This window comes from Crinia signifera, chromosome 9 (genome assembly GCF_055691185.1).
Source record: "Crinia signifera chromosome 9, ASM5569118v1, whole genome shotgun sequence".
Lineage (NCBI taxonomy): Eukaryota > Metazoa > Chordata > Amphibia > Anura > Myobatrachidae > Crinia > Crinia signifera.
Window position 1 is genome coordinate 18,929,795 of NC_139225.1, and position 13,018 is coordinate 18,942,812.

The 13,018-nt window shown below is 45.9% G+C and overlaps 1 protein-coding gene across 1 annotated transcript in view; it reads right to left on the bottom strand.

Annotated features, from left to right (window-relative positions):
• Nucleotides 1-7,153: 7,153 nt before the first annotated feature.
• The window catches only part of SLC47A1 (solute carrier family 47 member 1), a 45,647-nt gene continuing 39,782 nt past the window's right edge, over nt 7,154-13,018 (bottom strand). Inside the window, exons 17-19 of the mRNA XM_083161287.1 lie at nt 12,348-12,442; nt 12,144-12,228; nt 7,154-8,818 (exon numbers count right to left, since the gene is read on the bottom strand). Of these exons, the coding sequence (XP_083017413.1) occupies nt 8,610-8,818; nt 12,144-12,228; nt 12,348-12,442 (389 nt within the window). The 3' untranslated portion in view covers nt 7,154-8,609. The remainder of the gene's footprint in view (nt 8,819-12,143; nt 12,229-12,347; nt 12,443-13,018) is intronic.

Genomic DNA, 13,018 nt, shown 5'->3' on the forward strand with positions numbered 1-13,018 from the left:
GTGGCGATTAGTGGAGTGTACTGAATGTGGTTAGTGGATTGCTTTGGGAGCGGCGCAGATGGCGGGTAGCGTAGTGCTCTGGTGCAGATGGCAGGTAGTGGAGCACTCTAAGAGCAGGTGGCGGGTAATGGAGTGCACTGAATGTGGCCAAGATGGCGGGTAGTGAACCTCTGCTTGCGGTGCAGATGGTGGTTAGTGGAGTGCTTTGGGAGCGGCGCAGATGGCAGGTAGTGTAGTGCTCTGGTGCAGATGGCAGGTAGTGGAGCACTCTAGAAGCAGGTGGCGGGTAGTGGAGTGTACTGAATGTGGTTGCGGTGCCGACGGTGGTTAGTGGATTGCTTTGGGAGCGGCGCAGATGGCGGGTAGTGGGGTTCTCTTGGAGCAGCGCTGGTAGTGGGACGCTCTGGGAGCAGCGCAGATGGCAGGTATGACAGTGGTTCCCCTGATTCGTCAGGACAAAGGCAAGATGTTAACGGAGCTTCCTGTTACTCAGACATGTCCCTGGACTCCAGTTACCGTGCTGCATAATGAGGGAATAGTTATACAGCTGTACATATTATATGGGCATATCCTGTACATGGTGTATATAATATATGGGCATATAAGACTGTAAACTCATTACAGAGTAGCGGCATCAGTCTGCAGTACCCGCTGTACACACTTGTAACAATGGCTGATCGTCATTATTTCCACCAGGTGCCTCCAGATGGGACATGTTACCGAAGCTCATCTCTGGTGTCAGTGTCTATATAGTTGGCCTGAGATCGCTTAGAGCAGGCTATTGTGAAACTACACATCCCAGCATGGCTTGCCATAGTTTTAGCATCCCCTAATAGAAAAACTGGGGCAAGGCATGATGGGACTTGTAGTTTCACCACAGCTGGAGGGCCACAGTTTGGACATGCCTGGCTTAGAGACTAATGCCAATCAGCAGCTTTGATAAGATGTGTAATACTCGGATCTGTAAACATAACAGTTGTCTAAACCAGTGGTTCCCCACCGCTGTCCTAACCATACATGTTTTCCAGATCTCCTCAGTATCACTAGACATGAAGATGTTGTTGTGTATACAGTATAGTGCCAGCATATTACAGGGTATTAGCACGGATTCTGCGTAAAAAAAATCGCATGCGATTTTTCTATGTCATTTATTCACTGCTTTTTTTTTTGCAGGGCGATGAGATCGCATGTGATTTTATAGGGTTCAATGCCATTTTACCTGAGTCAGCAATAGCTAGGTACCGTCTAATGACCGGTCATGGGTTCCTAGTGACTGGATAGGCTGCACTCTCATTGACGCCACTGGTGTCTAGTGACTGAATAGGCTGCACCCTCAGTGATGTCACGGGCTCCTAGTGACTGGATAGGCTGCACTCTGTGACATCACTGGTGTCTGGATAGGCTGCACTCTCAGTAACGTCACTGGTGTCTAGTGACAGGAAGGGCTGCACTTTCAGTGATGTCACTGGTTCCTAGTGACTGGATAGGCTGCACTCTGTGACGTCACTGGTGTCTGGATAGGCTGCACTCAGTGACGTCACTGGTGTCTAGTGACAGGAAGGGCTGCACTTTCAGTGATGTCACTGGTTCCTAGTGACTGGATAGGCTGAACACTCAGTGATGTCACTCTTTTCTAGTGTCTGGATGGGCATGGTTGCTTTTTATTGGCACTGCTAGCACCATAGTCCTGCCACCCTACAACTATAATCTGTGACTCCAGTAAGCATTTAATGGTTGAGGTACATTGTGGTTTATGAAACATCCAACCTGCTGGCCGCCCGGGGCCTAAATGGACAGTTAGAGACCTGCCTCCTTCAGAGAATAACTCGTTTGATTTAAAGAATATGTTTTATATTGTTGCTTGCAAGAAAAAGCGAGTTGGATGAAAACTGACGATGTGGTGTTTTGTGGTTATGTACGCATCAGTGTTGTCCTACAAGGGTATCCCCAATGTGTGTTCTTTGTGAGGATGGGATGCGTATAGCATCCTGGCATTCATAAGACCAACGCCGGTATTCTCGACTACCGTCGGGCGCAGAAATCCCAACATCAATGAGAATGCCAGCAGAGGAATACCGACTGCTGAAGGTGAGTATGTTGAGGTAGATAAAGGTTAGGCAAGGAAAGGGGTTGAGGGGGGGGGGGGGGTTAGTTTTAGGCACTAGGGGTGAATTTTGGGTTAGACAACAGGCTTGGGGCGGTTGGGTTGTGCTTTCCCGGGTGGTCCTGTGCTCTGGACTTGAACCCGAGGAATGTTATGGACCTGCTAGATGACGTTACATTGCTGTGGTTGGCAGGCCCATATTTTTGCCAACAAATTAGGCTGATCATCTTAATTTTACTCTATTTTTCCACCAAGAGGTCTTCGGTTGACAATATTACTTATCTGTGGAGTACATGTAAATTGCCCTATAATTTAGGGGGGTCATTGACCAGTGAGGATCTCAGTAGTTTACACAACCACAAGTTACAAGGAAAGAATGAAGGGAATGTTCTCCCAGTCCTGGAGACACCTGATGGAGAATGAGGACAGTGACACCAACAGGTGACTCCCAGAACTACGGTCCGCACGTACAAAGAGGTTCAACATCAAATCACCTATCAATCCAGTTCCCAAATGCGGCTCTCTAGGTACCCCAACAGACCAGGTTTTATGGATAACCAAGCTTGTGCCCAGGTGATTTAACTAGTAACAATATATTTGATGTAACCATATGTGCTCAGGCATGGATAACCTTGAAACCTGGAGTGATAAAGCTGCCTGGAAGACCAGGTTTGGAAGCCGTTGATCTATAGACTGTAAGCATTGCAGTTTTATTACTGTAATAGGTACTTGTGTATTATCACGGCGCCCAATTTGCATACTTGCGGCACCGTAGGCAAATCGCATGCATTTTTTTTGCGTGGAATGTGACTTTCCTATGTAATTTATTCACCTCCATTCCCCCCCCCCCCCCTCGCACTGTGCACGCGTAGCGAGCGGCAGCGGAATACGTCCTCCCGACCTTTTCATACCCCCACTATCCACGTCGGCATGGAGTTTATTTTATATAGTGTGGCGAGCAGACGCGGATTACGTTACATGTATTCTGCATCCCCTCGCGGGGCTCACTGCGCTTGCCATACTATAGAAAATCAATTCCACGCCGACGTGGATAGTGGGGTATGAAAAGGACGGGTGGACGTGTTCCGCCCTGCTTCGTGGGGGGTGCCTAAATCTCATTGCATCTCATATAAGTTTATAGTAAAGTAAATGGCATCGCACCCTATAAAATCACATGCGATCGCATTGCACAGCCCGTGGGCAAAAAAGCAGTGAATAAATTACATAGGAAAAACGCATTGCACGCAAAAATCGCATGCGATGCAATTTATTTTATGCAGAATCGCCCACTAAGCAATTTGCTTAGTGGGCGCCATGCTAATACACAAGAACCTATTTTTCTATTATATCCAAATCTGAAGACTTTTTTTTTTTATTCCCCCGAAGTTGCCTGAGAGATTTGAAATCTTTCATGCTGAATCTCCTGTTATGAATCTCTGGCACAAATCTCTCTGTGTGTATGGCCCTTTACAGTATTTTGCAACCTAACAACAAACAGCAGAAGCAGCATAATAGGAAGAAAATAAAAGCGCAAGGGAAAGGAGAAGAGGAAGTAGATGATGATAAAGAAGGAATGATACAGACGGACCATCACAATTCCATTTTTGCTGGTAATGGGGATTAGATGAAGACCAGAATGGACCAGCTCTGTCCGGCTCACTGCAGCGAGTGTATATTTGTTATGCGTGCTCCCGTCCGTTCCGGAAAGGGGGGGTGGGGGGATTATGCACTACTTCCTTCCCTGTGTGATGTTGCTGCTGCTCCTGGATTGACTGTTAGACTAAGAGCAGCCAGTGCCAGTTATGTGCAGGCAGACAGATTTCGGCCTAAACACTAGGAAAGATCTGTGATCTTATCATTTCCCTTGATCTCTCCATCAGACCTGGTCAGAAGATTTTGTGCACAGAGAACATTGGGGGTTATTTTGGTTCATTCTTTCTGACAAATTCCTTCTTAGATAGACAAAACCATGTGCACTGCAGGGGGGGGGGGGGGCAGATGTAAAATGTGCAGATAGAATTAGATTTGGGTGAGTTATTTTGTTTCTGTGCAGGGAAAATACTGACTGCTTTATTTTTACACTGCAATATAGATCTCACTTTGAAGTAAAACCCCACCTAAATCTAATTCTCTCTGCACAAGTTACATCTGCCCCACCCGCAGTGCACATGGTTTTGTCCATCTAAGAAGGAATTTGTCAGAAAGAGTGAACCAAAATAACCCCCATTGTAACAAAGATTTATCTTAAGAGTTCCCTTTGGTGGTATGCTGCGATGTGCGCCCGTCATCTCTCCCCCACAAACCCCCCCCCCCCCGCACCGATCACCTGGGTATGAGTGCCTGAATACCCGAACGCAACCGAACACCTGGGCATATGAACACCCCAAAACACCTGCGCATATGAACATGCCAAATACCTGAGCGCCTGGACACCCAAACACCTGAGCACAGGAACGCGTCTAAACGCAGGAAATTGCCCAAATGCCCGAGCGCAGGAAAACCCCCAAATGCCCGAGTGCAGAAACTCATCTAATGCAGGAATGCGCCGAATGCCTGAGCGCACCGCCAACACCCAAACGCAGGAACACTCCAAATGCAGGAAGATGACGGAGTGCAAGAATGGAGTGCCTGAGCACAGGGATGCGCCAAATGCAGGAGCATACCCAAACGCCCAATAATAGGAATGCGCCCGATTCTCCAAAGGATACCTGAACACCTGAGTCCCACAAATCTTTAGCTGCATCTTCTGATCTTCCCTGTAGCTGGTCATGTGATATTTCCAGCCAATCACGTGTTTTATGGATATCCTTATTATGTATAGTCCATTCGGACAGAGCATAGGAGTACTGCAGAAATGCAGGTTTACTCCGTTATGTATAATCCATTGGTGTAGAGTAGACATTAGCAAAAAAGATATAGGGCATAATTGCACTCGTATGATATATTGAATATATCCTGTTGGTCGTCTCTCCAAAAGGCTTATCCTCATCCGTCAATAAACCAGATTGATTCGAATGTGAAAAGGATATCCAAATTCTTGCCTGCAAAATCCTTCTAAAAAAAATGATTTTGTACCCAGAAAACAATACAAGAACAATATGGAACAACTGAGAATCCCTCCTCCAACTGAAGATTTGACTGCACTTAGGGCCGTATTTATCAATCAATAATTGCGGCAACTGGAGGAACTGGAATCTGGCCTAGAAGATTGCAGTCAAATCATACAACCCTTTGATAGTAGCAAACTAAAGAAAAGAAATCTACTTCCCTGCCTGATTTTAGAATCTATCTACCAGTGAAGGTATATCTCCCTTTAGAGAGTTGGATAATCTTTTTTAGGGTACTTGTTTAGTTTCACGGCGGCAACTGTACGCTACGCTATGTTTGAATCTTGGCAGCATGCCAACGGCTGCCGTACTTCTGTAAGCAACGTCATCAGCTTAGCGCCGGCAGCAGCGCTACGCTAAGATCAGCCCAACGGCTGCCTTACTTGTGTAGATTAATGGCAGCAGCGTCAGCTAGGTTATCAGTGTAGGCTCCCGCCGTGAAACTAAACAAGTAACTACTGTAGTGTTGCATCTCTGTCCCCGGTAAGCCTAGTCAGTGGTTCTACAACTGGCGTCCCCACCCCGGGACAGCAGGACGCCAGCGGGATCATCGTCAGCATCGGCACAGAATACTTCCCTCAACAGCGGTAGCACTAAGGTATGTTGGTTGCACCACTGGAGTGTCTTGGGACGCCAGCCTCCGGTGACATCTTCATACCTCAGTGATTCTGGACATTATTCGGGACTATTTGTTCATTCCGCCACCCACCCACCCTCCCCCTGACCCACCGCAGGATAGAGACTGTCCATACCTGCGTCCCCCACACCCGCCAGTAATGGACACCACTCATACCGAGTGGAAGTTACACAGCAACCAGCCCCATTTCCCTATTAATTATTCACATCAATAAATATACTTTGCACTAACCCAGCATTTCCTCATATTATTGATCACAAGTTGGCAGCAATTAAACCCATTGGTACACCACAGGATACACCTCAGTGATACTCATCCCGACATTCAAGGGGTGCTTATAGGCCAATCACAGACTGTATAAGCACCTTAGAAGGTGAGCGCAGTACCTCCCCACCTGCAAATATCTAATATGTACCAATAATTTAAACTGGAAATATCACGTCACCAGCAAAACGGTACCTGATTGGTCCTCACCTCCTTTCAAATCCCCTTCAGGCAGGACGATTGAGTTCACCTTGAAAAACCTGATGTGTGAAACGCGCGTTGGCGTGATCACTGGCATATGTTTCATTATTTGAATGTTTAGAGTCCAGCATGTAGCGAGCAATTGGAATATAGGACAGTGAGACCACCTGCCCTACTCTCGAGATTAATCAGTGAAGACAACCAGCTACATATAACTAGGGATGGACATCGGAAACCCACCATCAAATGATGGCTGGACATCCGGCATTGAATCTTTTGATTCAATGGTCACTGACCATTTGTTAGAAAAAAGTATTTTTATGATTAAAGAAAGTATTCATATGATGTGCGCACCACTTCCTCCCAGTAACCGCCCATTAACACATTGCACTTTTCCAGTACATTTCTGATACCATGGGATAATTTCACTAAAATATAGCCAGACCCTCATGGGGAAGAGGAGTTAGTCCTGCATGAGGATGAGGATCCATAGACTTATAGGGAAGAGAAGTTAGTCCCAGAGATGGGGAAGAAGATTTAGACCCTCATGGGGAAGAGGAGTGAGTTCCTTATCGGGGAGAAGAACCAGTACTCACGTGAAAGAGGAATTAGTCCCTCATGGGGTAGAGGAGATAGACCCTCATGGAGAAGAGCAACCAATACTCATGGGGAAGAGGAGTTAGTCCCTCATGGGGTAGAGGAGATAGACCCTCATGGAGAAGAGCAACCAATACTCATGGGGAAGAGGAGTTAGTCCCTCATGGGGGAAGAGGAGTTAGTCCCTTATGTGGTGCAGCTAGTAGAGCCAGTGCAATCTCCTGGGGATCTGAAAACAGCAGATTAAGGACCAACAAATTAGGTATATTTTATTAGCATAGTTAAGTCATATTCCTTTGTGAATGCAGAACACTGCACTTCAGGGCTAAATAAATACATTGTCTTTGTTAATTTTACTATTCCAGTAAACATAAGTTCCCCTGTGGTTCAATGGACAAACACAAATCAGGTGTCAATTCTAGCAGCCTACTAATATTTCAGGGTCAGTAGCATCTTTGCTCACCGGTCACATTGTCAGGTACACAATCATTACACAAATGCCGCTCAGATCCTGGTATTACAACCTGTGATAAATGTTTTGTGTTTATTGTTTGTATCCATAATGTCTCTACTATGCAGGTGGGTCATCAACATTCTTGAAATATTGACTGCTGTAAATATTCCTATCAGACCCCTGTACTAGGGATGGTGGAAAATTGTGTGGAGGAATCCCGACACCTCACTAGAAGGTTAAATCTCCCACTCATACTCCTGGGATGTTGGGATCCATTCTGATGAGAGGCTACAAGTTCAATGACCATGGGGGACATCAGAGAGGACAATGGAAAGCCCTGTCTGGTGCCTGGAGACCCTAGAGGGGGGGGGGGGGGGGGGGGCATGCAAAAAGGACCATAACACTAGTCACATAGTTCTCTGTTATACTGATGTTCCGCCATGTGTTTTCCCCTGGTATGAAATCTCCTTGGCCATAGTGAACCTGCTTGAGCCCGTCGACCAAGATTTTAGCATACATTTTAACATCCAGTTGAGAAGGAAGATAGACCTTTAAGTGGGACATTTAGGTGAGTCACAGAGTTGAATCACAGACTTCTGGAGCAGAGCCAAAATCTAGAACTTGTAGTGTCCTCTATCTCTTAATGCAGATGGTGGGTGGCCATGCCACCTCAGGGTTGATGGGCCCATCGTACTGCACATCTAACTGTCAACCTGATGAGACTTGTAGTGCCATGCAGTAAATGCCTAAAGAACACTGATAATCAAAACATTTACAGTAAACGCTACATTTACCATAGAGTACAATGGAAGTTCTTAGCACAGAACGCGATAACTCTCTCTGTCTTTGCTGTAAGTGGAACTTTGTACAATGTATTTATTATTAATAAGTCCACTAGAATTTTATTTTTGTATTCAGTTCAGCCAGAACCTCTAGAACTATTATTTATCGTTCTCCTCCTCTTCCCGTACAAATATTGGAGCTGGCACGTGATTTATTTTCATTCTAAATAAATAGATATAATAAACCGTAAAAAGCTAATAAGGCGTTATGTGATCAGTACATGTCTGCAGGGTGTAATCTGTCTCTGCTGTGATAACCTCCCGATATCCTCCAACCTGCGCCAACGTCAATTCCTGAAACGGTAATTAGACCCAACTTGTGGCAGGATAATTCTTCAGCGTGGACACCATCGCTCTCGTTCTACTTCGTGTAACAGTGATGTCATTACGTCCTTTCTGGTGATCACACGTGGAGCCTGATCAGTATACCGACCATCAATATAGTAACTGCACCAATAAGGAGCAGAGACCGGTGCAGAATCAGCTTCCTCTTGGACGAAAGTTTGTTCGGATGCGTGATGTTGCTCGGGTGGGTCTCATTCTGTTGAGGGTCTGGTCTTTGGCTGTTGTCTGGGTCCATGAGTACCACCCTAGTGGACTCTTCTGGGTCTACTGTGAAAGCAAGATTTGAGAGAACATCAGTTCCCGTACACAGTATATAGTACAGCGGGGGGGAGCGGGGGGGGGGGGGTGTAGGGGGAGGAGGGAATTGTGGCAATATTATTGCGGAGCATTTAGCATAAGAGAAAGGTGTTAGTGAAATATTCCTTCATATTCATATTTTAAAGAAAAAAAAAAATTGTGATCCCTGCGAGCAAGTTTGTGCATATGATCCCATCACTAGCACGGCAACCAATCAATTTACTAGAGACCAGTGACATCACTGAGTATACAGCCAATCAATGTACTAGGAAAAAATGAGGTGGTAGAGTGGTGGGTTAGAGAATCACAGAGAGTTTGTAGTCTGATTGCTACTCATTAAGGCTGACTTGGAGGGGGTCGCATTGGGATAGTTTGGGGAAGTTCAGTGAACCCTCCCCATCGGTGACATAATCGTGCCAGAGAGAGACCAACGAACCAACGGGGAAGAGGCTGAATAAGAGTATGGTAAATATTCTGTTTCCATAGTAAAGTTAAAGTTAATTTTTTTTTTAATAACTTTCGAGAGCGGAGGGGGAGCGGTTTTTAAAAAATGTGACCTAGAATATAGCTTTTCTGAGGCAGAACAATGTTGGGAAACATATTGAGTAACGCTACTGAGGGGGTAGGGGGTAATGAGCTATCTAGGACCTCGTTAGCTAGGTCATATACTTCCTTTCAATAAATAATAAGGGGGCAGGACCACAATATATGATATATATATATATATATATATATATATATGACCAATATCTCCACATTGTCTCCAGCAAAACTTAGGACATGTGGGCCAGAAGGAGTTTAGTCTGTCTGGGGTCAAGTATAGCCTGTGGACCAGTTATATGTGCATCTCGGTAGGGTTCAGGCTTCTTGACATGGAATAGGAGGAGAGGAAAATTTGACTCCGTTGGGAATCTGAAAGAGTTAGACCCAAGTCAGCTCCCCATTTTTTTTTCTTTATTTGATTTAGGGGTATCTGGCATGTCTAGAATTCTTCTGTACCGAAATGTAATATCCCCTCTGGAATTCGATAGGGTGAGGCGAGTATATATGTGAAGCTAGGTTAGTGGACTAGTCTGAGTAGGGACAGTGGCAGATTTGGAAATAATGTAAGAGTTCAGATTCAGGCAGGGAGAATTTTTGTTGAAGGTATGAAAAAAGTAGTATACTCCGGCCATCTAAAATATCACTTAGTTTAGACATTCCTAAGGCAATCCAATGTATGGGGCATAGATTGGGTAGTAGTTTAGATATCGATCCCAGTGAGAGAGGTGGGAGTTGCGATGTAGGGAGTTTAGCGATCATGGTATCCCATGTCAGGAGAGAGACACGGGTGGAGGGGAGGAGCAAGTGGATATCAGGTCTGAGTGGTTTAGGTATCCTAAAAAGATTGTCGACGGGACACACCCACCTTAACTCTGAGCGCGTGTCGAAGAAAGTTTTTAATCTGGGCTAGTTTACAATCGTCATGGTAGAGGGTCAGGTCAGCAGCAGAAGGCCCCACGATCATCCCTAAGAGAACCAGCGGGTTCGGAGAGCTATAAGTTTTGGTATCTCCGTTTAGTAGAGCTACCAGGCGGTAGTTTTGGCAATAGGTTGGGTCGTTTACAGGCTTGGGTAGGGTTTCTATCTGTACTTCCAACATTTCTTTGGGGAGGGAGCTTAAGGAAGTGATATTGTTCAAAATATTAGTCAAATGGGGCATAAGGGTTTTGCGGAAAGTGATGTAAAAATTGTTATATATATTCAATGAGTGTCGAAACTGCCGTCTTGCCGAAAAGACAGCAGTTTTCGACATGAATAGATCTGAAGGGGTTCTGATCTATTCTATGCCATTTGTTTTTTACCGGGAAGGTCGAAATGTTTGGTTTTTCCACCAAAACGCAGGTGGATTGATGGAATAGCCGTGTTTCCTTAATCTCAATCTGACATAAAAAGATGCCAGATTGAGGCAGGGAGGACGGCGCCGGGTGAGCAGGAGCAGCTTACACAGCGCCGTCCACCACCCGTACCTACCACTACTGTCCCGGCTCCTGCTGCCTCCCGCCGCCGCGCTCACCGGTCCCCGCGCTGGCCGGGTGAGCATCAATCAGCAGCCAAATCCGACGTCGGATTTGGCTTCTGCATTCAATAATGAATGCCGGATCCATTCCGGCAAAAGAATTTCGGAATTAACCCTTCATCAATTAAATATATATCACAGGTTTTAGAAGGTTGAGGGGTTTCTAAATCAAGTTATATAGTTGAGAGTAGTACCTAGCAAATTGGTTAGAAATATCTTGCGGGTTCAAAAGTTTATCATTGGATTAGGAGTGGATAAGCTCTATTATTTGCATGTTGCATTCTCAATGTATGGGCTAGCATTTTACCGGATTTATTTCCAGATAGGTAACATTTTTGGCATAGTCTATTCAAGGACGACTGAGTCTGAGTCAGTAGCATCTTCTGCAATTGTCTGCGAGCTTTCGAAAGCTCTTTCCGTAGGGTAACGGAAGGGGAGGATTGATTTTTACGTTCTAAGTCTTTAAACTTTTCTAGGTCTGCCTGTTTCTGGACATTTTGTTTTTTAATTGTAGCACTGGCTTGGAGAGCCGCACCTCAGATGACCACCTTAAAGGCACACCAATGTGTGAAGGTGGATGTGTCTCAAGGGGTGTTGTTGATAAAGTAAGAGGAGATGCGGTCAGAAATATTTTTGGGGACAATGGGTCAGATAGGAGATTGGGGGGAGAGTCACCATGGTCTTGGGGGTACACCAGGAGGCGGATTGGCCCACCGGGAAACTGGGCCATTTCCCGGTGGGCCGGTCCAGATTTGTCCGCTTTCCTCCCTGGCTGGGCCACCGACCGTGCTACCAGGGCCGGCGGGCGCTGGAGAGATGACATCATCCTATGGGGAAGATACTTGCGGCCATATTTGTTTTGGGAAATGCCGCTACCCATCTTTATAATCAGGCTGGTCGCTCTTGGGTGACGTCACTTAGTGGGGCTGGTTGCTCATGGACCCGTGGCGGTGCAGGATGCGGCCTGGAGGCAAGCGGCCTGGTCAGTACCGTCCCCCCCGTGTCAGTAGCATTGTGAATCAGACCCCATTGCTTAGCAGGCAAATCTGGGAAATAGGTATGCCCCTTTATAACCTGGGTCCAGGCCCCCTAAGGCTCTGGGCCCCATAGCAAAGGCACCCATTATAGTTATGCCCACAGAGATCCCTATGTATTGAGTCCCGGCCCTGAGTCTGTCTGTTCTCATATCATAAATTACATGGATGACATTAGACAATCATGTGCTGGCTCACATACCCATTGTGGTGTCACTCTGGTACGTAACTGATTTGCCATTGAGGTCTTGTGTCTTTGTTCTCCTCTCTTTGGCTCTTTCTTGTGCCTGAAACAGAATGAATACAATTCTCTTGCTGCTCGAACAACTGGAGGTGTAAACCTGAGCTCCTCTAAAAGCCCATTTACAGCTTTAAGGACCCATAAGAGAAAGTGGTGAAAACTGACCTCTTGCGAAGACTTTTTCCAGTCGATCTTAAACACAAATACCAGGAATATGATGCTTTGTATCAGTGCGCAGAGCAGGATTCCCAGCCAGAACCCTGAGGAGAAACAGTGAGCGGTCATCTGGGAAGACGCAGCGAGGTAACTGGCAGACGCGCTGATAGCTCAGCTTTTGTCTGTCACATTCCTATTCATCGCCAAGTTTATTCCCATCAATACTGGTGTGTTTTAGTCAAATATAAAATTGTGCAATGAAAATAATCCTGTTAAAAAGTAGAAATGGCTGGAAATCAGCCTGAAATTGGCTACTGAAAACTCAGATGTTTATCTGAGTTTTCAGTAGCCAATGTCAGGCAGACAGATGTTTTAACAGACAGATGTTAATAACTTACTATCACCATGGAAACACACTGATGAGTAGTAGGGATGCGTTCAGCATCCCTGTGGTGGGGATCCTGGTGTTCTATATACCGATGCAGGCATCCGACAAAAGAGAGGAGACCCCCTTGAAATTCTAACATTGATGAGGAAGCTGACGCTGAAACCCTAACTGCCCGAATGGTGAACTTAAAAATGCTGGGGTGGGTTACAGTTAGGCCCAGGGAAGGGGGGGGGGGATCGACACTTATGCGATCGGATGCAATAGGACCTCACATAAATAAACGTACTACTAC